This window comes from Neolamprologus multifasciatus, chromosome 8 (assembly GCF_963576455.1).
Source record: "Neolamprologus multifasciatus chromosome 8, fNeoMul1.2, whole genome shotgun sequence".
Classification (NCBI taxonomy): domain Eukaryota; kingdom Metazoa; phylum Chordata; class Actinopteri; order Cichliformes; family Cichlidae; genus Neolamprologus; species Neolamprologus multifasciatus.
The window spans coordinates 5,717,700-5,741,862 of record NC_140446.1 but is presented as its reverse complement, the minus strand read 5'-3'; the positions used below and the strand labels follow the sequence as shown (position 1 = coordinate 5,741,862).

The window sequence follows — 24,163 nt, the reverse complement described above, 5'->3', positions numbered from 1 at the left end:
CTGTTTCTCTTCTCCCTCTGATGGGTTAGAGTCCTGCTCCTTGGGCATGTGTTCCATTCACCTTAATTCCATCCAGCAGCCAATCATGAGAGACTGAGGCAAGCCCCACCCTCGGATGCACACTTGTCATTCGCCGGTTGGGACGAGTCGGTCAACAAAACATAACAGGGGCCAGTCCCTAGGGGCCGGTCCCTGGTGTCCTCGGAAGGTGGGTTTTGGGCGTTTCTCCAAAAGGAGTGCACCCGGTGTGTTGTTGCTCAGGGTGACGCTGGAAAATATGAACGATGATGTAGGTTCCACGGGTATATCAGCTGGCCTTGAGGCCAGGGCTGGAGGTGGATGACAGTCTCAGGAACGCAGTGGGAGGACTGGGATCCAGGCTGGAAGAGAACAAAGGTCACACTCAGATTAAAAAGTCTCCAGATGTGAAACAATGGGAATATGTGCACGACTAAAGCTCCCATCTATCAGGACAATAATGATCACAGATTGAAGTTTAGACTTGCAGAACAGGTCATCTACTACTTGGAAGGTTGGTGGTTCTATCCCTGGCTGCTATGGTCTGCATGCCAAATGTCCTTGGGCAAGATAATAACCCCAAGTTGCTCTCTGATGTGTGTGAACGTTAGATAGAACGCACTTAGAGAACGCAGCAACCACGTCACTAATTATGGAGGAATTGACGCTTAACTCTGAATGTAGGTAGTTAAAGTAGTTTCTGTGGACAGCAACAGAATTAGGATGCTAAAGTTGCTACAAAGACAGCCACTGAAGACCTGGTTGTTCTCGAAACAACCCTTTCAAAGACAACAAGACATTCCACACAACACTCATTTTAGTCCTAAGAGTCCAAACTGACAGCAGGCTGGAGAAATCTGGAAGTGTTCATATCAGAGAAGCTGCAGTCACAGAGTCAAGGTTACTTTTTTCCACTACAATGCTCTATAAAAATGTGTCGGAGAGAATGATCCCAAGATTTGAATCACTAGGAACCAAGGTAGACACAGAAATCAGACCTCAACTCTGTAAAACACAACCCATCTCAAAACCTGAGACACAAACTCGACCCGAGACCAGACATGTTGCTTTGAAACAGAAAGCATTTAAACAACACTTCTACCCAACGTGCTTTACAATTTGCCCGTCAGTCACGTACCCAAACACACAAACAGCAATGGCAGCAAGTCATAGAAAGTCATACAAGGCAGTGGCCTAACCACAAAGAGCAGTTGGGAAAGCGCCTTTGCCCTAGGACATGCAAATTGTAGGAGCTTGGAACTGAACCCAGACTGCTTCATAGTTTAGCTACAATTATCCCACACATAAGGCATTTTGGAGCACGTTGTTATCTTGGCGCTCCCTCCCAGTGGGCATTATTTAACTACCCATCTGAATGTATGATCTGCATGAATGCAGACGACTGATAAAGTGAGAACGGGACACAAGACCGAGTCTGCAGGCTAGAAAAAGCTAAAAAAAAAAAATAGGCAGGTTTGAGGTTTTGTGCCATGAACGATCAAAAAAAGTCTTCTGAATTTGTTTCACCAAGGATGTGGCCATACTACAACCAAACAAGTACTTCACCACATGTTGTGACCACTGAGTTAAGCTGTCAAATCCACTGAGTCTCATACTCCATCTACCATTACATGACCCTTGGACATGAGAAATAGAGGCTTTTGCTCATGCATGCAGAAGCAAATTGATTTTTTTTCCATTCACACGCAAAGTTAAAGCTGGATAAGTTGGTCTGCAGGTCAGAAACTGTCACGTTCAGCTGTTACTGGCGCCATTGCTAGTTCCTGGAAAACTGCTTAGAGAACGTCACCTCTTGCAAAGGGTTAAGTAGTTTTAAGATTAGCAGCTGAATCCGTGAAAGGGTATGTGTGTTTGTGTAAGTACTAAGAGGATCTTGATCCTTTAACCCCTGCCCTCCTCCCTCTGTTGTTAAAGGAAGGCTTCTTTCTTTCCTTTGCTAACCCTTCATTCGATAGCTTTCTAACAATAGAGCACACACAGAGCATAAGAATGGCCACAAATGAGACCAAATTAGTATTACTAACATAGAGAATATGCTGTATGCAATACTGCTTTAAAAACAACCTTTCTAAACAGGAAAATGAGGCTTTCATCAGTTATTTTGTGGCCATATTAGCAGCAGGTGACTGATTGTGAAACCCTGAATCTGATAATATCAGACCGATGGTTGCTGAAAACAGTAAGAGTGCACGATAAAATCCAAATGTGCGGTGGTGCACTAAGATTTTTTTTAATCATTTTGCATATAAATCCATTTTCCGCCACTTAAAAATAATTTAAAGACCAATGTTCAGGTGTAAAAGCATGACCACTAATGAAGGTAAGCTACATCATTTATCAATGCATGTAAATAAAGTTAAATGACTTTTATGTTCTTCTAATATATAAAGATGCTATTTTTGACATAGATAACTAAATATCTCCTCTTTCCTTATGTTTGCAGAGGTGTATATATGCAGGCCCACTGCTCCATCTGTCTGTCGATTGTATAGGAATTTATTTTACTTATGTATTAATCACATTATTTTATTGTGGCCTTGGTGCCACTGGATCTCACACTCATACAGTAAGACAAATGGTGGGGGTCTAGTAAGGAAGTTGGGGGAAGCAGGAAGAATCTTTTGTCTCTTCTCTGACTCTGGGAGCTAGCAAGGGAGTGTGAACCTTAAGGTGTGAAACAGCTGTGTACTGCCTTTTGTTCCTGAAGAAGGTATTTAACTGAGAGCCATGTAAGGCTCGGGAGACTCTGCTGGCCGACTGCCCCGCAGTCATGCAGGCTCTCCACCAAGCTCGGGTTTTTCTGTTCTTTGTTTGTGATTAAAGAATGTTAGCTACCGCTCAGCGCTCGTCTGCAGGCTTTATTTAATGGAAAACTTCCACAACACTATATACAGTGCATATACTCACTATCCATTTCATCTGTTTGTTAATGCAAATATCTAATAAGCCAGTCACGTGGCAGCAACTCGGTGCATTTAAGAATGCAGAAATGGTCAAAAATGACCTGGTGAAGCTCAAACGGAGCATCAGAATTCAGGGTAAAAAGGTGATTTAGGCGACTTTGGATGTGCCATGGTTGTTGTCCAATGGAGACACAGGAGATCCACATCATGGATGTGCAGCTGACAAATGTGCAGCATGTGTGTTGATGCTATGATATCCTGAGGAATGTTTCCAGCAACCCGTTGAATATACACTACGAAGATCTAAGTTGGTAGTTCTGAAGGTAAAATCAGGCCCAACCTGCTACTAATACACAAATAAATACATGTAACAAAAAATTATTTCCCCCAGGGATCAATAAAGTATTCTGATTCGGATTCAAATGGATTGCTGCTGGACTTTGCATTATTGGGCCCTTACCAACCACCGATAAATTTCTGAATGCAGAGTTGTATGTGAGAATAATAAAACTGGTTTTTATTAATATTGCAAACATTGTACAATTATCAGCTAAAAAAATTAATAAACATCTGTTAAACAAAACAACCTTAATCAAGAACCCCACAAAGACTAAACATTAGGCATAAAGTAGGCACTTAAAGACAGTTAAAGATAAAACACACGCACACACACTGTGAGCGGAGTAGTCTACAAGGCTGAAACCAACAGGGCAAACTGTGGCGTGATGTTGATACAGGACAGGAGTGATATAAACTGCATATCAAATATAAATGGAGTGTGCTTTATCATAGCTCTGCTCTCTATCAACATCAACAGATCACCACTACAAGTGGCATTAACTTCAGTATGTGTCTGTAACACAAACAATAAGTCGTTTATCACACTGGAACAATGAGTATTGTCTGATTAGGAACTGAAATTACATCCAAGTACCATATGCTATTAGAGCAAGACAAGTCTTTTTGGAACTGGACCCTATTCCTTTCCATTTTCTGTTTTTAGTATGTTATTTGTATCCATAAACAGCGAGGCTCTAGGGAACTGTAAATTATAATGATGCTGCAGGTTTAGTTTCGGGGCATATTTGTAGAAATAGTGCTTCAAGCCTCTGGCTAGGAGTTACAACAGCTTCTTTTGGACTAAACAGCTTTGGCAACCAACCCACTGGGATGGTTGCCCTGGAACTACGTGCCATCCGAGCTTTTCTTCTGCTTGCTTTAGCATCGCTAATTGCAGAGGCGCTGCTCTTTGTTGACTTTTACTTCGTTGTGAACCTTTTTACATCCTCTTCATTTTTTCTCTACATTTCCTCACTGTATTGTGTGTGCCTAACAGCGAGCTATAGGGAAGTGCTAGTGCATGTTTTTTTCTAATTTGTTCTAAATTGTAAGATTTCCCGCACTGGAGGCCTGGACTTCACTGCTGGAGTTTCTTCCAGCTTTTAGTCCTAAAACTAAAAACTGTCAGTTTTTTAATGTTCAAGTGTTTCCATCAATTTTCTCCAGAGCCCAGATCACAGGGGTAGAGTCTCCTCTACTTGGCTACTTCCAGCAACTTTTGCAACAAGGCATGAGCCCATGGGGCTAGGCCCAACCGAGCTCAGCCCCAAAGAGCAACACAAGCCTGGGCCTCAGTGGGCTCGCTAGCTGCACAATGAGCTGTAGGGGTCCGGTGCAGCGTGGATCAGTAGTAGTCGGGTGCAGTCACTGGTTGCAAATACTGGCTACATGACTTTTTGCAGCACTTGTCCCCCGTTGGCCATTAAAAAGACTGCAGGTTTAACACACTTCCACATTGAATCTGAAAAGTGAAGCCAAAGTCTAAGTCTATTTTTCATACCATTTATGGTCCTACCAAAAATGGACTTCCAAAAACTTTGACTTTGAAAAACAGTTACTCCTAAACATTCCTTTAGTGTTAAATCAAAAAACATGGGCTGTTTACTGATCTCTGCTATTGACCAGGCTTCTTTAAAGTGTTCAACCTTTAGAAGGACATACAGTAAATTCTGAAATCCACCCAGAGAGCTCCCTAACCTTTGTATTGATTTATACCAGGCATTAACTTTAATTCATGTTACTACAAAGACTGTTGAGTCATTAAACAGATCGTCCAAACTTGGCACCATGTTTGACAAACTCTTCCACAACTTCTCTCTTCTATAAACTCACTACCTGTGAGTTTATGCAACACAAAGTGGCACACGGTATCATGATCACAGATAGGATTGAGCCTCGAGCTTGTTAAGTACTTGTGAGGCTGTATCTGCTACCCTACCACACTAAGAACATCCCCATATATATATATATATATATATATTTATGTATGTGTGACTGTAGAAATGTTCTATAAGTCTTTGTCAAAAAGTGACATCACATTAGACTTTGCAATAAAACTTATCTCCCCCTGTCCACAAGCTATAAAATTCACCTGTTTCATCTTAACTGTGTCCTTGTTTGCTCTCATTCATCCTTGATCCAATTCAGGAAGTTATGCTTGTATAACTATTCCCTATATCCAAGGTCAGGGCATGAAAATATATTTTAAGTGGTCTAGGGCCAGTAATGTGTACATTGCATACTTGAGCTATGGAAAGACAGCGTGAAACAGGGAAGATGAAAGGGGGCAAAGTGAAAGACTAAGAGCCAAGAAAAAAGGTCTGGGATAATATATACAATACATGGAGAGTGGAAGTAAAGCTGATGAAAGCTGGAGTGAAGACAAAACAAACCTACTTATATGTGAGCTCGAAGACAAATAACAGGACGAGGTAGAGCTTGTCAAAGCTCTCATTCGGGTCTTTTTGAGCATGAATATACAGGGTGGGCCATTTATATGGATACACCGTGATAACATGGGAATGGTTGGTGATATTAAAGTCCTGTTTGTGGCACATTAGTATATGTGAGGGGGCAAACTCCTCAAGATGGGTGGTGATGGGTGGTGAAAGTGATGGTTTGGTGTGGTATATGGGGTACAACGATAGTGAGTCCATTCTTCATCAATGGAAACCTGAAGGCCGCTGGATATTTGAAATTGCTACATGATGATGTGTTTCCCTCTTTAAGCACTGAAGCTGGCACGTTCCCTGAGTTTTCCCAGCAAGATGGTGCACCACCACATTATGGGTGCCAAGTCCGAGCATTCCTAGATGAACAGTTTCCTGGAAAGTGGATTGGTCGTCGTGGGCCAGTTGAATGGCCCCCACGGTCTCCTAATCGGACCCCCTTAGACTTTTATCTTTGGGGTCATCTGAAGGCAATTGTCTATGGTGTGAAGATACGAGATCTGCAGCACCTGAAACTACGGATACTGGATGCCTGTGCTGGCATTTCTCCTGCGGAGTTGCTATCAGTGTGTGAAGAGTGGGAGAAGAGGGTTGCATTGACAATCCAACACAATGGGCAGCACATTGAACACATTTTATAAGTGGTCAGAAACTTGTAAATAACTCATGAAAGAATAACGTTACGTTGAAACCAAGCACACCATTGTTTTTCTTGTGACATTACCAATAAGTTTGATGTGTCACATGGCCCTCTTCCTATTGAAAAAACAAAAGTTGTATCCAAGATGGCCGACTTCTAAATGGCCACCATGGTCACCACCCATCTCGAGGAGTTTGCCCCCTCACATAGACTAATGTGCCACAAACAGGACTTTGATATCACCAACCATTCCCATGGTATTACGGTGTATCCATATAAATGGCCCACCCTGTACATACAAAAAACCCCACAATAACCTTACTCCTTGATTTGAAAATGGGCCACGAACGTCTCTCGTGGAGCCTTCTCCAGGCTAATCCCCCTGGTGTACTGAAAGTGAATGAAAACTGTGCCAAATTTGAGCATGTTTGTCTTTATTTAACAGTAAAGGTCAGCCAAGAGACAGAGTATAGGGAAGAGAATCACCTCTAACATTCATCGGTTGTCCATTAAACACTAATCCACTTTATATCATAAAGTGCCCCTATAGCGGTCACTGCAGCTATTGAAACACATCAAAACACCTCATACAACATTTTGAACTTCACCAGTGTCCATTTAGCCCACCAAAACATAATAAATGCTCTCTAACGTATACATAGGCATGATTTTCACACCCAAAAACAACAAAAAAAGGAGAAAACTAATGCTCACTGCCTACTGATGCACACCTTTTCAGTGAGTTATTCAACCTTGAAACTGTAGCAAACTGTTGCATACTGTTTTCACACTGAATGTGCCCCAGATTCATTCATTCATGACTCCTCGCGGTGTCAATTACATCGACTTGCATTGACGAGGAAGAATCTCACGGGAAAATTGGTGCGCTAATCAGAAAGCAAACAATTTCAACCGACACCTTATTTAAACAACGATAATTATAGGCACACCGACACAGAAACCAGAATCCAGTTACCTTCAGTTAAACAGATATCATGATGTGTCATAGATTGCCAGTATTGTTGAATCGTTGTACCATGATGCCAGTGTTATCATAAGATAGCATTACCGCTTCATTATGGTCCCCATATTCTCCACAACTTCGCAACAGCTTTTTTAACAATCGGTGAGCATCTTACAGAGGATCTTTGAGGTTTGAATAACTTTGATTAAGTCCTATTTTAATGCATTTATGAGATTTCTGGAAGAAGAGGCTACAGCAGCAGCAGTCACAGTATAAAAGGAAAAGCTTTGTCACAAGTACGGTATAAAGTAACGCAGCAGAAGTTTATTGACAAACCAGTATCCCAAAAGTTCGTTATCAAAGATTTCGACATCAATTTTGTATGCATGCATGCAGAGCATGCAGCTACATTTGCTCCAAGTGATTTACAACTCTCATAACATTCCTTAGATCCTGTTTTCTGATGGACAAGATGACACATTCAAAAAGATCCTGATGACTGCGCATTCATCAAATATTGATGCGATGACATTTTATGTGAAAAAGACTTCCAAAATTTAGGTTCATAGAATTCTAGGAAGCGCGCACAGCCACCCACACTCTTTAAAACTCACACATCTCAGCTTCATCTACCTTGACTAGCACACTTTCCAGTACGGCCTCAAAATTTTAATTGGACCTGCAAACGCTGGCGTTTTCCTGGTTCACCTTTAATTGCATGCTTTAAAATGCATCAAAAGAATAACTAGTGAATGCATGTTGATGCCTGGAGAAGCAGAATTAATTAAACATGACCTACACTCTTTCTATGCCGTTTCAGGCCAGAAAAAAGAAAGAAAAACAGAGAAAATGAAAGAAAAATCAAGGTACCTCTGCTCTTGAAAAACAGAGAAAATGAAGGTGGATGACAATGGAGAATGTGGATATTGTTAATTTGTATCGATTTGGGGAAAATCAAAAGAAAATAAGTGGTTGAAATAAAATAAAAGGACATTTCTTTTTGATCTCTACATCAGCTGGCAGTCAGTTCATGTGAGAGTAAGCTGTCGTGCAGCTTTGACATGCAGATGTTGCTGCGTCTATGTCTAATTGCAAACTTCCAGCTTCTAAACCATCAATGAGAAACTGATTTGCCACATCTGACATGCACGTCTCGTGTCACTCAAGGTCTTCCGTTATACTGTCAACGAACAATATTTTTAAACCCTCACACGACCGATGCAATCGTACAACCAGCTCGAGTGGTCTGATGAATGTTTGTCGATGAAGCCACTGCGTTGTTTGCGGTATCCCAGCGAAAAGACGATGACAGGCCTCATTTATAAACACTTCGTAAAAATGTTTCGCGCGCAAACGCAGGATTTATGCGACTTTGTTTGTACACGAAAGGACAAACTGCTGTCGAGTACGTCTGCGCTAAAGATTATGAAGTCTGGATTGTTGCAGAAAACAAATCTTTTAATTAAACCGTTGGCCTATTATTAATCCATTCATTCATTAGCAGAATATGGCATTGAAAACTGTTCATTTAATGGACGCATTTTTCATATCAACGTTTACACCCCCATTATTTCACATAATTAAAGGAAACTTCTCTTTCTTTGTTTACCACAACTGCATCTGCAATAGAGACAAAACCACCAGAGCACTTTCACTGTCTTATCATGTGTTTTTCACATGTTTGCATGCTGAAAATTGACCCTTAACCTAGTAGATTACTAAGTGAAGCCTGTCAATCTTGACCAATCGTCACTATGAAGCAGCACACCTCAGTTTATGGGTCAGATCCACTAACACACACATGCATGTAGAGCTGGGCGATAGAACGATAACGATATGTATTGCCAAATAACTTTTTCTCGATAGAAAAGTTAAACTATTGCGATAGGCTTCATCGCTCGTCCTCTTAAAAAAAGAAGAAAGAAGAACAGCCAATCCAAATTAACTAGCGTAGAGCCGAACCAATCACAGCCGCAGCGTCACGTCATGTGACTTGTTACGTACAGCACAAGTGCCAAGCCGCACATGTGTACTTGTTTGGGAAGCAGCCAGCCGCCGTGCTGCCCGGGTAATGGAGGAAATGAGTGTGCCGACTAGAGAAAAATCAACCGAGAGCGTGACCGAAGGTTACCGAAGAGAAAACAGATGATGGTTCCAATGTCGGAGAGATTGTCGAACGGAAGAGCCACAGAAGTTCCGTAGTGTGAAGGTATTTCGGCTATTTCAAGCCTGACAAAAAACAGAGTAGCGCGCACTGTAAATTGTGCCGAAAGCAAGTCTGGAAATACAATAAAGCGGTGCATGCTCAATCTCTGACTGGAAGCGCTAATTCGTCATTCGGCTTTTGTCAGAATAAAGTAACTGTTAAAACTGTTTGAAAAGCTCAGCTATACAACAAGGAGAGATTGAGAATTTCCTTTTAGTTCTCAGTTTATTTGATATTGTTAAGTTAGTCAATTTTGTCTGTTCTTCTGTAAAACAAACTAAGATTTATTTTTAGAATTAATATTTTGTTTCTAAGTGGAATTGACAATTTAGTCTGTTTTGTTTGTTCAGTTTTGAAACTTAAACGCTTTAGCGGCTGCCTTTTGTGTAGTTTGCAATATTTGCCTTTATTTATCTGAAAAAGTCTCATGTTCCTTAAGTACATCTACCCTGTTGAACTTATTATGGGAAATAAATATTTAAATCAAAACAAGCTGCTAATTATTTCACATTTTACTTGTGAGCAACGGCACATTTAAATCTTACAAATATAGTTATTTGGCTTATATCGCGATATATATCGCGATATATATCGTTATCGCCTGAAATGAAAAAAACATACCGTGATATAAAAAAATCTTATATCGCCCACCTCTACATGCATGTCAGTTAGAACTCAACTTACCTGTGCACATGACTCAGGAATGCATCAGGAACTTTGCAAGCAATTTTGTACACACCCTCATTACTGTTCTATCTCAGCAAATCTAGAACCTGCAGTACATCTGTTTGGTTACACATTCTCGATGGTTCTGCATGCAGTTTGTAACCTCTAAAAACCAGTTCAAGGCTAAGATTGACAACCCTAATGACGCTTCGGAGCAAGTCTAAAAATATGCCCCCACCCCAATTACGTGTCTATTTAAATGTCAAAATGTCCAGTGTCTAATTAGGAGAAAATATGCACCCTTATGTGTTGCCCGAGCATTTTAATTTAGAGCTTCTTCACTAATTAAATCATAAGGATTGCAGTCAAGCCTACATGGTGCTTGCTAAAGGCCCTGCTAGTACAGATATTCATGTACAAAAATATATACATTTCTTTTCATTTAAAATATAAACTTAGTTAAGGTGAAATAAGCACACATTAAAAACTAAGCATAAACATGTCTTTCCCTGTAGTTGCAGCAGTTAGAATGTAAATGCCAGTGTTAATGCAGTGGAGGATGATGGTGCATGCATGCCTAGCCTGTTGAGCTCCTGAAGAGAGCCCTTATTAAAATTCACATCATGACAGCAGACGTTGGGGTCAGTGCTCCAGAATCCCAAGGGTTGCCGGGGCAATTAGTGGTTAAGTAATGGAGAAGGGGCAGGGCAAAGTTGTTGATGTGGCACACGTAGTCCGATCATAGAGCAAACGGTGGTAGAAAAGGGGTGGAGGTGGGTGTTAGTACCTCAGGGTTAAAAGTAGTCAAAGGGAAAGACATTATATTTCATGCTTGGTCTCTCTCCAAGCCAATTACTGCCAGGGAATTATCAATATGCGCTAATAGATCACGGCGAAGCCACAAAATTATGTCTGTTGCGGCCATCCTTCTAAACGTGACCTTGTGGTTGCGAGTATATACAAACACAGATGTCTGCATACACAAAAAATGTTAATGTTCAACATCCACGTGTATACACAGATGGGGATTCAAGGTTTCATGCTCGTCAGGTAAAGGACAAATACAGAAACTACTCAGAAAGTGCATACATCCATTTATTTACTTTGGTGGAAGCAATAACAACTCAGTCAGCAGCTTGCGACAGGCACCGCAGGAAACTCTTAAAGAAAAACAGCGCGTAGGAATCTCTCGTTACAAACAGTTCCAACTCTGACATACTTTGACAGCGAGCGTTCGGGAGTAATTAGGCGCGCTTGGTTTGCCTCACGTATCCTTAATTCAGATGTCAAACAAACAAACACTGGATTTTTTAAAAATGTGACATGTTCTTTGCTTGGTTCGTAACAACAGGGTTTCATTTGCAAAAGAGCCGTCGTCTCACTGCTTGTATATCAAACGCTTTGATACACAACACATGCTAAATCGCCCAGTTTTCCAAAAAACCCTGAAAAGAGTTTCTCCTCTTGTATAACTGCAGTGCATTCTCATTCAGTTTGCATGCACTTGTCTTTAAGTATGCATACTGCAAGTTTTGCATATTGCCCCCCAACCACCACTGCTATTTCTCTTAATCCTTGCATTAACTTTCTCTGTCATCTCTTCTTTTTTCTTAATTTTATGCCCTTGCAGATTTTTTCCAATTTTTTTCGTCGCCTCTTCACCATCTGTCCTTACCATGTACTTTGAACATGCCACTCTCACTGTCAATCGCGGCGACGATAAAGCTGGTGTGGAACAGCACTCACGGGAAAGCAGAACCGCTGTTTATTTTGCTATTCAATCATCAAGAAGACATGTTACCAAAAAAGGCATAAAAAACTGATTCCAAACAAAAAAAAGGACATAACTACTGTGAACTCACAGACTCTTAAACACTTTGAACCCCTTATTCATCCTAATTAATACTACCTTGGGTGTTGTTGTAGTCAAAACTGACCATATTTAGATGAAGGGACTAACTAACAGAACTTATGTTGGTGAGTAAGGTTCATCCACAAACTGCATGGATACATTCATAACAGACACACACACTAATTTGTGGTAATTAGTGATAAATAAACGATGAATAAAACACCAGAACTTCCCCAAAACTCAAGAACAGACTTCTTGGGTGGGGTTTTCAGCTCATTACCTCACAAATGCATCAAAAGGCAGGCAGCACACCACAAGCACGCGCTAGCTGTTCATTTCAGACTCTCTAATTATGTGAGGTGAAGCCAGATGGCTCCTGTATTTGCATCCACCTGTCACCTATGGTGGCCCCTAACAAGGATTTCTTACAGAGGAGACTTCTAATGAAAAAGTTGCATGGTTGTTGTGAAGGACAAATTTAGTGTTGGACACACTGATATGAGAGCCTGTGTGAACTGACTCGCATTACGGAGCCAGCTTCAAGTGGACATAAGAAGAACTGCACTTCAACAGGCATCCTGGAAATACTTTAAAACCTTCGTTTACCCAGATTAAGGAGTCTGAGCACACATTCGACCTCAGTAGCCGCCCAATTACAGTGTCCAAACAAACCGTGGACAGTTAAAGGTCAGCTGCCTTGCTCAGCGGCATGTCGGCAGTAGCTGTTTAAAGGGAAGCCCAGCGGCACACCACAGCAGATCACGCTGGCGCCTGGCACCGAACGTGAAGACCAATGGAAGACATAAATTTACACGAGACATTTGAATACTCGCAGGGCACGGCCAAGTCGCTAATGATGCTGCCAGCCTCCCCTCCGTCGCTCCCAACAGTACAAAGTCTCCTATTCTTAACATTTTATTGTCCCATTAAAGCAGACAGCCCATAAATCTTAACGAGACTCGAGTAAAAACAACAGAAGTTTTGTGTCCTTCCTTTGTGTCTTTCTGCTATGCCGTCTGTTCTGATCTTGATTTGTGCGTCAGTTAACGTTAAAAATAATCAATAAAGGTTGCGGCTATGAAGCTGTTTTTTTTTTTTATTGCCAATAAACGTGTCATTTAATTCTATCATTCAACAGATGAATCAATTAGCCTTTGAGACAGGTGAATAATTGCTTATAATAAGTTCTCAGAGTCCAAAGAAACAATAATATTACATTTGAATATGTTGATCCTGGTAAGTTTATTAAGATGGTTTTCTTTACTGTTTAACATCACAGTTAAATCTATGTTTAAAACACTTTAACACTTTAAACTTTTTAAAGACAAAAGTAAAAATAAATGCACACAGAACAGGTTTGTAAAAAACAACAAAAGGGCAAAGCTGGATTAAAATGAACTCTCTCCAACAGGTCTGTGTTAATCCTAAAAAAGTAAACATAGGATGGTCAGCAGGCCTAAAGGTACTGTAGGGAAACTAAAGTAACCCTTGTGTTTGCATACAGATCTAAACTGAGGCCAAAGATTAAAGTGCAGCATGAGTAAGACCCTGGTCATATACAGTGTTGGGAAGGTTACTTTTAAAATGTATTCCAGTACAGATTACAGAATACATGCCCCAAAATGTATTCTGTAACGTATTCCATTACGTTACTCAATGAGAGTAACGTATTCTGAATACTTTGGATTACTTAATATATTATCATGCTGTTTACAACTACGTGAATGTACTATTGCTGTGATTTATTACTATTACTGAAGGTCCGCGGCTCCAAACCGTAGTAAAGGGACCTCTGGCTAATACGGTGGGTTCTGTGTCGGGCTCGTAGCCGAAAACTAGCTTTACTTTGTTGTCTGGGTCAACTTTGCTTGCGAGAGACAGAGAGAGGCGTTGAAAGGCTGCTCCAACGGAACTTATTGTTTTTGGAGGAAAACACGAACACGGTGTACAGTCGAGTCTTAATAGCTTACTTACGACTGGGCTCGTCAGGCTCTCTTCTTGGCTGCAGTGGTTATTATTATATTTACATGCTTCCAGCTCCCGTTTTTGCTGGATGACAGCTCGTACTTTTCCTTTTTCTCCCTCCCTCGCTCACAGACACATAACGTGTATGGCAGTCCATTCTCCCTGCAGCACGGACTACACTGCCTATGATGCTACATTCTTTAGAGCTATACCTGTAGCATTCTGCCTATTAGCTTAGCACAACAACAACAAAGGCCTCTCTCACCCAGGAAACACGCAGAGAGAGAGCGTCACCCTGTAACCATGGCAACCGTAACGCTGCCGCTTGAACAGAACGTAGCTGTCAAACAAAACCCAAACAGTCCTGACCCGCCACAATGTGAAACAGGGAAGTACCGCCGTGTAATCCATTTATTTCAACAAAGTAACTGTATTCTAAATACCACCTTTTTCAACGGTAACTGTAACGGAATACAGTTACTCATATTTTGTATTTTAAATACGTAACTGCGGTACATGTATTCCGTTCATATATGCCTAGAGACCGGCTGTTGACCCCTCGACACTTACCGTGAAAAATGTGTATGTCAGCTGCTGTAAAATCAGTTGCTTAAGCTCCTAAACCAGGCCTACAGACTGGTCAGAGACCCCCAAGGCAAGTGTGTAGTGGTTGCTGGCAGCCTCCTCCTAATTGCTTTGGTTGCTCTGCTGTGGTTACCTGTAGTTGACTGTGGCAATCTGATGCTGAGGCTTCAGTAGAGCCCCAATCTCACCATAATGGAGTCGGACCGCAATTAAACAAAGAGACTGCCTAAATCCACAGAACGGAGCAAATCCTGCCAAATACCTGAAAAACCCCGTGTAGACAATCCAGTGCCTTATTTTTAAAAGCATCCTTGCTATACTTTTAGTGCACAGTGCTGTACATCTTCAGGTACTTTTGACATATTAACTTTTAATGCACTAGGCGGAGAACAATTTGCCCTTTCTTTCTCTCACTTCCACTTTCTCCTCTCTCCTCATGTCCCTCCTCTTCCCACCCTCCTTTGGCAAGGACAAGTTCAGGTGCTGCCAAGAATGTGACTGAGTTTGGAAAACAAATCCAGCTCGCTTCTCTTTCTTTGCTCTTCGAGTTTTCTCTTTTGCACCAATGGCTGTTGTTTCTTGTTCTTTTTTAAGGTGGGCCACCGAGTGCAGCAGAGCTCCCGACAAAAGTTTGCAACTGAGGTTTTAGACGGCGACCTGCAGCTCACCGCTTTCAATGCAGCTAAGCTAAGCCTCTTTCTAACCCATTCTTACAAACACACATTCAGCCGTTTCTCCGGCTTATTAAAAAAGTGCATTCTGTGAAACTGGAGGCTGTATAGTATACGTGTGATTTTCAGGATACTTCCACTTCCTGACACTTGTTCATTTCCTCACAGCTAATAGGACACGGCAGATGGATGAAGGATAGCTCCTTTTGGAAGTTTGTTACGTTCCCCTAAAAGGGTCCAGGCGATTAGGGAAGGTAACAAAAAGTGTCCGGGTCGGAGAAAGGACACAGAGAGGCAAAATGGTTAAATTAAAGAGTTTTATTAAAGTTTCTATTAATAACTCAGCTAAAAGAGACGGACAAGCCGCTATCACCATTTAAAGAAACAAAACAAAACTCAAGCGTCGGTCAGTAAACTGAAAAGTAAGTCAGGGTTAGTGGTTAGTAACCAAACACACTCCTCTCCGCCAAGCAGGAGAGCAGCTCACTAGCTGCACCCACTCACATGGCACCCTGGCACCAGAGCTCACCTTTCTCTGCCCTTAAATACTTTAAATTGCTGATGGGAGTCAGCTGTACGAAAGAAAAAGGTGGCACCTAAGGCAAGAGAGATGGTAGGACACGCCCACACAGGCAACTTCAGAAGGAGGCCCTGCTAGGACCGTAACAAAGTTAAAGAATTAACGGGCATTAGCAACAATGAGTGGTTGACAACCACCCACGCTCCCTTATCGCTTTTATAATCTGTAAATAAATGATGGACCATGACATCACCCATTGGTTAGTGCAATCCTGCTTTTTAAGCCTTGATTTCAGCAATTTTACTTCTATGTCGCTTTTGCTTGTTCGCTTTGGTATAGTGAGCATACTTGGACACGAAGGTGGAGTGTTAAGGTAACAACAAAAGGTGCATCCATCAAATGTGTGGGTCCACTGCACAGATACAGAAAGCCGTTATTTAGCATTAAGAAATATATAAAGCAATTACTACTACTACTTCAATCACCGGCACAGGCTTCATGGATGGGCCACACCTCACAGCAAGATATAATTTGTAAGACAGTTATATTAAAAAACTTAACTCAAGGTGATCCAGGTGATTGATATATGTATTTTTTTTTGTCTGCTTATTTTGTTGGTTTTTGGGTTTTTTTGCCCTTTATCCCCGTCCCTCTTCTCCGCTGTTTTCCCCCCTCTTCCTTTCTCCCTTTTCTTTTCCTCATTCAAGTCTGTCCCGTATCTAGCAAGTGAAAATAAAAAATAAATAAATAAATAAAATAAACAATAAAAGATGAATCAAATAGACCATTACGGCAAGGCTGGGATGGTCAATTTGGTAAAATAAATCCGTTGGGCATCTTTCCTCGCCTTTAGACAATAATTCTGATGGCAAAAGAACCAAAAAAAAAACAAAACTTAACTCAAACTCAAAAAAGGTACAAATATAGCTGAGGGGTCCAGTTCGGTGCTTCAAAGTAAACCCTAGGAAACATCTAGCATCATTGCAACCAAGAAACTTTAACTTCCAAAGACCCGAACTCTTCCACGGCATGCATTTTTAATTTCTCTTTGATATTTGGGCTGATTTTGACCCGGTCAATGTAAAAACAAAGAATCACCAGATTTTTTTTACCCGATCTAAGGAAAATGAGAGCCACATATGAGGATATTCGTTTTAGACTTTGCTAAAACAGTGGCAGTATTAATGTCCTCGTAAGTGGATATCAGGCCCTTGTAGAGCAAAATTTAGTATATTGGTCTATCCAGCCATCCATCCATCTTCCTCCGCTTTATCCGAAGCCGGGTCGCGGGGGCAGCAGCCTAAGCAAAGAGGCCCAGACCTCCCTCTCCCCAGCCACCTCCTCCAGCTTATCCGGGGGAACACCAAGGCGTTCCCAGGCCAGCCGAGAGATATAATCTCTCCAGCGTGTCCTGGGTCTGCCGCGGGGCCTCCTCCCGGTGGGACATGCCTGGAATTCCTCACCCAGGGGGCATCCTTGTCAGATGCCCGAACCACCTCAGCTGGCTCCTTTCGATGTGGAGCAGCAGCGGCTCTACTCTGAGCCCCTCCCGGATGGCCGAACTTCTCACCCTATCTCTAAGGGAGAGACCAGCCACCCTTCGGAGGAAGCTCATTTCCGCCGCTTGTATCCGTGATCTCGTTCTTTCGGTCACTACCCACAGCTCGTGGAGCTGCAGCCCCAATCCGTCTGTCGATCTCCGGCTCCCTATTCCCATCACTCGCGAACAAGACCCCGAGATACTTGAACTCCTCCACTTGGGGCAGGAACTCATCCCCGACCCGGAGTGGGCACTCCACCCTTTTCCGGCTGAGAACCATGGCCTCAGATTTGGAGGTGCTGATCCTCATTCCCGCTGCTTCACACTCGGCTGCGAACCGTTCCAGTATATTGGTCTAGACAACCCCAAAATGTCCACATATGTGGACGCCAGGTCCTATGAGGTTAAACCTTCATACAATTGAAATGAGTGCGTTCTAAAAACAATTTAAACCTCTATCATTGTTATGAGATGGCAAATAAGCTGGAGAGGCCAAAGCTGTTCTTTCACCAGGTTGTCCACGTTAAGTAGTCACAGGAGGACCTGTGAGCTACAGCACTATTTAGCTATTTAAAAATAAAATAACTTTTTCCGTAGTGGTCACCAGTGCAGGGACCAGGTGCATAATGCTGGTTTAACTTTAAGACTGAAATGCTGGAGAAGAGTTTCCTCTGTGTGCGTGCACTCTCACGCCAAACATCACTCTACCAGAGAAGAAAAGGTGTGACTGTGTGGTGCGTCGGCGTGTGCAGGTGGTATAATTAGTCTAGAGGAGCAGGAAATTCTGTTTTCAGTGTGTGAGCGTGTGCATTTATTAATGTGTGTGTTACTGTATAATTAAGTGTGTCTCAACATTAGGCTGAGTGAGCTGGCAATGCTGATACTAGAGGAGAGTTTGTGTGTCTGTGGTGCGACTGGGCGCCGAGCCTAACGTGCCTCAGTGTGCGTGTGCATGCACGGCCATACACACTCAAGCAGGCTGACTGCACAGGTAACTTTATCCAACTGTGCCAGCAATCTGGGACTCCGATTTCCCTCTCCTCCCCTCCCGCCTCGCTCGCTTCTTTTCACTGAACCCACACAGTTACTGTTGCCATATCAACAGCCCTGGGAGAGGTCTCCTTTACGCAGATACGTGATGGAGCAACAGGAAAACTCCCAGAAGGCCACAGCCATGGCAGGCTTATCAGTACTGATGTGTTTGTGAACGAGCGTAATACGCAAACTTGCTGGAACCTAGAAAAACCTTTAAAAAAAACCCATCAACAGCAGACGTCCATCCATGCCAGAGGTAGTGCAACACTGCTCAAGGATACATCAAGGTGATGCCCTTGATCTTTCCAGATAGGCACAGAATGCCACTATGGCACCGCTGATGGTTTCATTCTTTCAGCTATTTACCTTTTTTTCCAGATAATTTGAATTTGTATGAAGTTGACTGTGAAGCAGCAGCAGCTGTGCATGTCAAGCTGCACTACACAAGCCTAGCAGTGAGTATTTTATGTCTTCCGGCGTGCGTTCACTTTCTCAGAGTTTACAAACAAGGCTGGGATGCAAACAGAACAAAACAGACTCGCGTCAAGCGCACAAACAAAATCATATAAATAAATATGTGTAAACTATCAAGAGAAATGAAAAAGCCTAAACAAATTGGGACGGGTTTTGATTTGAGAGGGAGCCAGTCTGAGCTCCGCTGGGAAGACAAACATTAAGATTCAGCCCCACATCATCTGGTTTCTTTACGGGAATGGAAATGTGCTGTAATCAGTTATACAAGTCGATTTTTCTATTTCTTACTGTGCGGTATGGCACTTCGAGTGCTATATTATACTATACACGTCCTGGGAATGTGCTCGCTGCATGCATGCATGATGACAACTGGCCGTGTATAAGATGACACCTCTGACGAAACTGAGGCCATCCTGACCATATTTGAGAGCTCAAACACTGCAAGAGTGAGCCGTGCCCGTCGGGTATTCAGGTCAGCTGCCCGTCAGCCTGTTTAAAGAGAACAGACGTACTAATAAGCAGAGGAGCGTTCATCAGACTCTTTAGTTTATCGTGCAATATAGTCTGTCATCATCTGCTTGATGCTTTAAATATTACCATTTCACTGCAGAAGGCTGACAGACTGAAAATATGACTACCAATATCTGCGTTACCCACATAAAAGCTTTACCTAAGCTGGAGATATTTAGTGCCCCCCTGGATACCACCCATCATATTTAGTGACTGAAGCCTTGGTAGGTACCTGCAGCAAGCTAGAGAAGCAAAGCAATAAGTTCCTGCAACAGGTGCAGAACTGCTTCATCGATTGCTACGTTTATCTAAGCGAAGATGCTGAACAGAACAAGGACTGATTTCACAAACAGCAGTCTGATTATTTTGCTCCAGCTATTTGTCCCAAAGTTAAACATTTCCAAAGGAAAGCCTTTTAACCCTTTAAAGCCGGTCAGAGCGGCACGCTCTGTTTTGCGTAACTATTTTTAAATCCCGGTAGCTCTGCAACCGCGTAAGCTAGCGCAATAATTTTTTTTGCATATGAAACCGGAGTTGTACTTACATCTCAGCTTGTCCTCGGTCACAGTTTCCTTCCACATATAGCTTTGCAAAAACTGCATAAAAACCACTTGCAGCAACAAAAACATAATATTCCAGAAACACGCTTTGCCGATCTGATCAGCTGTTCATAACACTTCCTACGTTGGAATAGACGTCAGCGCGAACTATCGTTGTCCGCAATTTCCTGGCCGAAACCGGGAGTGACGTCATTTTCGCGGAAATGTAGTTTTTTTTACCATCAGGGCCTCATGAGCCTTTATTGGTGTTTTTAAAAGTTATGTTTGACTTCATGACTTTCTGTGTGGTTTCTGGGATGCTTAGGACTCATATTGCACTGCTGGAAATAGTTTATTTTGATGCATATGCTGCTTTTTTGCAAATTTGCAGTATAATATTTATTTTCGTTTTTTCTGCAGTATATAAAAATTGGTGTATTTCAAAAATAAAACTATGAAGACACTTAAAATAAATTTCCTGTGGTGGGAAACTATTTTGTGCAACTTTTTTGTATTTACAGTTTTGAGGGATAAGCCTCTTAAATTTCTAGAAATATATGTTAAAAAAACAAAAACGATTTTCAATTTTTTTGTAGTTTATTGCACTTTTTTGCAATTTATATAATTACTATGCACTTAATGCATACATATTATTAAAATTTAGGCTGTAATGGTTGTATTGATGTATATCAACTTGAAATGCTCCCAAAAATGGCTCCACAGCATGTAAACATATAATATAAGCTCTGGCGGACTTGGTTCTATGGTAGGTCTTAAAGGGTTAAAACCTTCTTGTGTGTTTCAGATGGTAAGCTGGTTATTTTACGCATTTTTTCATGTCCTGGCGACTCCAAGTTGACAACAGTCACACACGAGTAGTTGTGACTATAATTACTCCTGTATGCAACAAACCTGGATTTTAACTGCCTTTGAAATTGGTGTTTTTAAGACAGCCAACTGGTCTGCAACCAGTTGCAACCTGTTGCCCTCTGCAAAGCAGCTTGGGTGCATCAAGAAAATGATAAAATTGCAATCAGATGGAGTCAGTCTGCTATCAGCTTGCAGTTCAAGGGCAATCACCAGCTTTTCCTAGTAGTAATGAGGTTGTTATCCTATTTTTATTCTAGTTTGATTGAGCTATTACATAGTAATAACTCTCCAACAACGTGCCCAAAAGCATTTAAGGATGGCTGCAGAGACATTTCCATCTTGAAGGACTTATGTGTATTTAGCAAGAGTAACTTATAGTCACTAATATAATATTCAAATGATGTCAAATTAAAAAAAAGAATATTTTAATGTAAATCAGCCCCTCTTCGCCACCTGATAGCCCTCAAGGACTCAAATGAACTGCGTCTTACTTGAATGTGCATACAGGTGTTTTTAAGACACAGACCTGACCTGCAGCAAGCTACCCCACACACCGTGACACCCTTCACCACCCTCTCAAGACCTCCCATTCATCTACACATCTCAGCCACCTCTGTAATGAGCAATAAAACACATACTGTAAAGAGCCCACAAAAACACACATACACTCACAAAGGACCACATGGTCACTTCTTACACATGCCCCCAACCAATGCCCCCCACCCACTGGTGTAATGAAGCCCACAAGACCTGGTGAGGCCCCGGGGGCTCCGCAGAGCTATAACTACACCCACCCCACAGTATAATCTCAGTCCTTTCTAGCCATGTGCACAGGATTCTGTGAAAGAGGAGAAGGTGGTAAAGGGGGAGGAGAACTTGGCAGCGACAAAAAGGTAGAGCCAACAGGCTGGAAGGTGATTTCCTTGGCAGAAAGTCATGTTGGGTGCCGAGAGCAAGGGGCCCCCCGATTCCCACCAGCTAGCCTGAATGCCTGTGTGGTCCTGGTTCTGATTACCGGCGAAGCTCTTGTCATACTCGGACACACGAGCTTACAGAAGCCCACATGCGCATGGTGATCAAGGCTAACATTTGCACACATTTACATTTTACAGACGCACGCCCAGTCAGGCGGTCTACACACGCGGCGTGTCAATCCTCGGTGTCCGCGGCTTCGCTCGCTCTCCGAGCATTGTCAGAACAGATGAAGCGAACAGGCAGCTCACTTTTGTCACTGACTCAGAGAGACGGCACGACAGAAGAAAATGATAGGGCTGCGAATAAGAAAAGAAGGGGGAGGAGAGAATGTGGCGAGAGCCAAGTCTGTCAAAGTGCAAAATCTTGAATTTTCATCCCTGGGGAATAAAATGAAACGGTTACTCAATCATTTCATATTTTTACCCCATGCTTTCTCTTTGTTTTGCTTTCATGGACACGCACACACAGATACACACACATATATATAGACACAAGGAAAATCATGTCCATGTGGCAGCCTATATATACACAAAATCTCCCAGACAGCGCATGAGAATATGTGTCAGTGATTTAAAAAAATAATCAGAGAGGGACAAGAAATGTGCTGGGTTGATGGATGTCAGGATGAATTTTATGCTACTTGAACATGTCTTTGCTTCTTAGTTACTGGGCAGTAAAAAGAGTGGAAGCAGCAGAGCGCACACCTTTACAATGTGTGTTCAGACAGGCTCCACCTAACACCCCAGGACGTGAGCCTGCATGCGATTCTGTGTGCTGATGACTTATTATCTGTCTCTACTGGCGTTATTCCCCTTCAATTTACTTAATTTGCTACTAAACTTGAAAAAAGTAGAACCTGTTACACTCATTGAGACAGAAGGAGCCATTTAGGATTCAATCCAGGAACAGTTTCACTTGTTTCAGTCACTTTTACGAGACAAATCTATTATTTTCCAGCGGAGCGTGCAGTCAGATGACTCCTATGATGAGGTTGAATAAACAGTATGTGGGAAAAGTTCAAGAAAGTGAGGCACGCTCGATGCTTAGAAGGAAAAGGGAGGGGCAAAGGGCGGGGACGAGCTGTCAGCAGCACATCATCGCCACCTCTGCCTTTTGTTTCTGCTTTGGTGGGTTTGGAATGTGCGTAATGATCAGGTAGACTTTAAAATATGTGTTGGAAGTATATGGCAGGGTATCTGTGGTGAGCGTGTGAGCGTGTGAGTGCTTTATTTACCCAGTAGATTGTGTACCATTTATGTAAATATGTATAAAGCTTATTATATTGTATGTAAGGTATCACAATGCATCTGCTGTGATATTCCTATGTGTCTGCCAGCATATGCAAGTTCAGTTTAAGACTTTTATCACAATTTAAGATGAAATTTACAACCCGGTTTGCAATGAAAACACACATCAGAAGTAAAAATATACTCTACATCCAAGTAAACACATTGATGCAGTTCACGGTGAACAGTTAATGAGGTAAGACTTGAAGAAATGTGTTTGCTTATGTCAAAAAGCAAATAAATAAAAATACTGCTGCCCTAAGCTTTGACATTCAGACGCACTTCTAGGCACCTGTTGCAGTTTTCAGCAGGACTGTTTTTTATTTTTCCTGTTAAGTTACCATCGTACTATTTCAGGAGACTAATGAGCAGGCTCGCCAGCGAGGGAGGCCTCATTGCGGTCAGGCTGCCAGGCCTACACTGACCCCCAGCTGGACCTGACCATGAGTGGAGGTGGTTCCTCTTTTTAAGTTATCTAAGGCATCTTACCAAACTAATGGAAAATGTTGAGACCCCTTGCCTCAGTTGCAGAAACATCACAGGTTTCTTTCTGCCGCTTTAAAGCTTTAACAATGATGCGTATGACGATACAGAAAAAGAATACTTGGTGTTTTCTCAGTGATTGCAGGTGGCAGGGAGCAGCATTTATTAGTGCAAACCAAATGAAGGGCATTTTCCATTCTTCTTTACCAATGAGCTACCGTCAGTGATCACAGACTACCTATAGTAGGGACTATAGGTAGTCCCTACTATAGTCCAATATGACATGTCATTATGTTGAGGTTTCTCACATGATGTCATGTGTAAATTGCTCAAGAGCTGGTGGCCATATTAGATGTGACACAACCATTGGTTGCTAGGGAAAAACGTGTATCCCTCCCACTGGTTGGCAATGGTTCACGGACATTGTTGGCTCTCGCTAAAGGAACGGTTGGAAAGACGGTGGTGACTGCTTTGGTTACTACAGCTTCCGGCAGTTTTTTCACGTTTTCTTCAAAACACCTGCTAACTACTAGCTGAGCAACAGTGGAAAAAGAGTGACGTGGAGTAAAAGATGTAGCTCAGCACGGACGCGACTTTTACTTTGAAGGTAAACAGTCTCCATTTTTTATTACTTCTATGAAAACAATGACT

General features: G+C 42.1%; 1 protein-coding gene across 6 annotated transcripts in view; it reads right to left on the bottom strand.

Annotated features, from left to right (window-relative positions):
- The window catches only part of thrab (thyroid hormone receptor alpha b), a 240,256-nt gene that overhangs the window by 63,419 nt on the left and 152,674 nt on the right, over positions 1–24,163 (bottom strand). For all 6 annotated transcript variants that reach the window (XM_085169644.1, XM_085169641.1, XM_085169643.1 and 3 more), the window contains one exon: positions 2–380. In XM_085169644.1, coding sequence (XP_085025770.1) covers positions 2–57 — 56 coding nt within the window. In that variant the 5' untranslated portion in view covers positions 58–380. The remainder of the gene's footprint in view (position 1; positions 381–24,163) is intronic.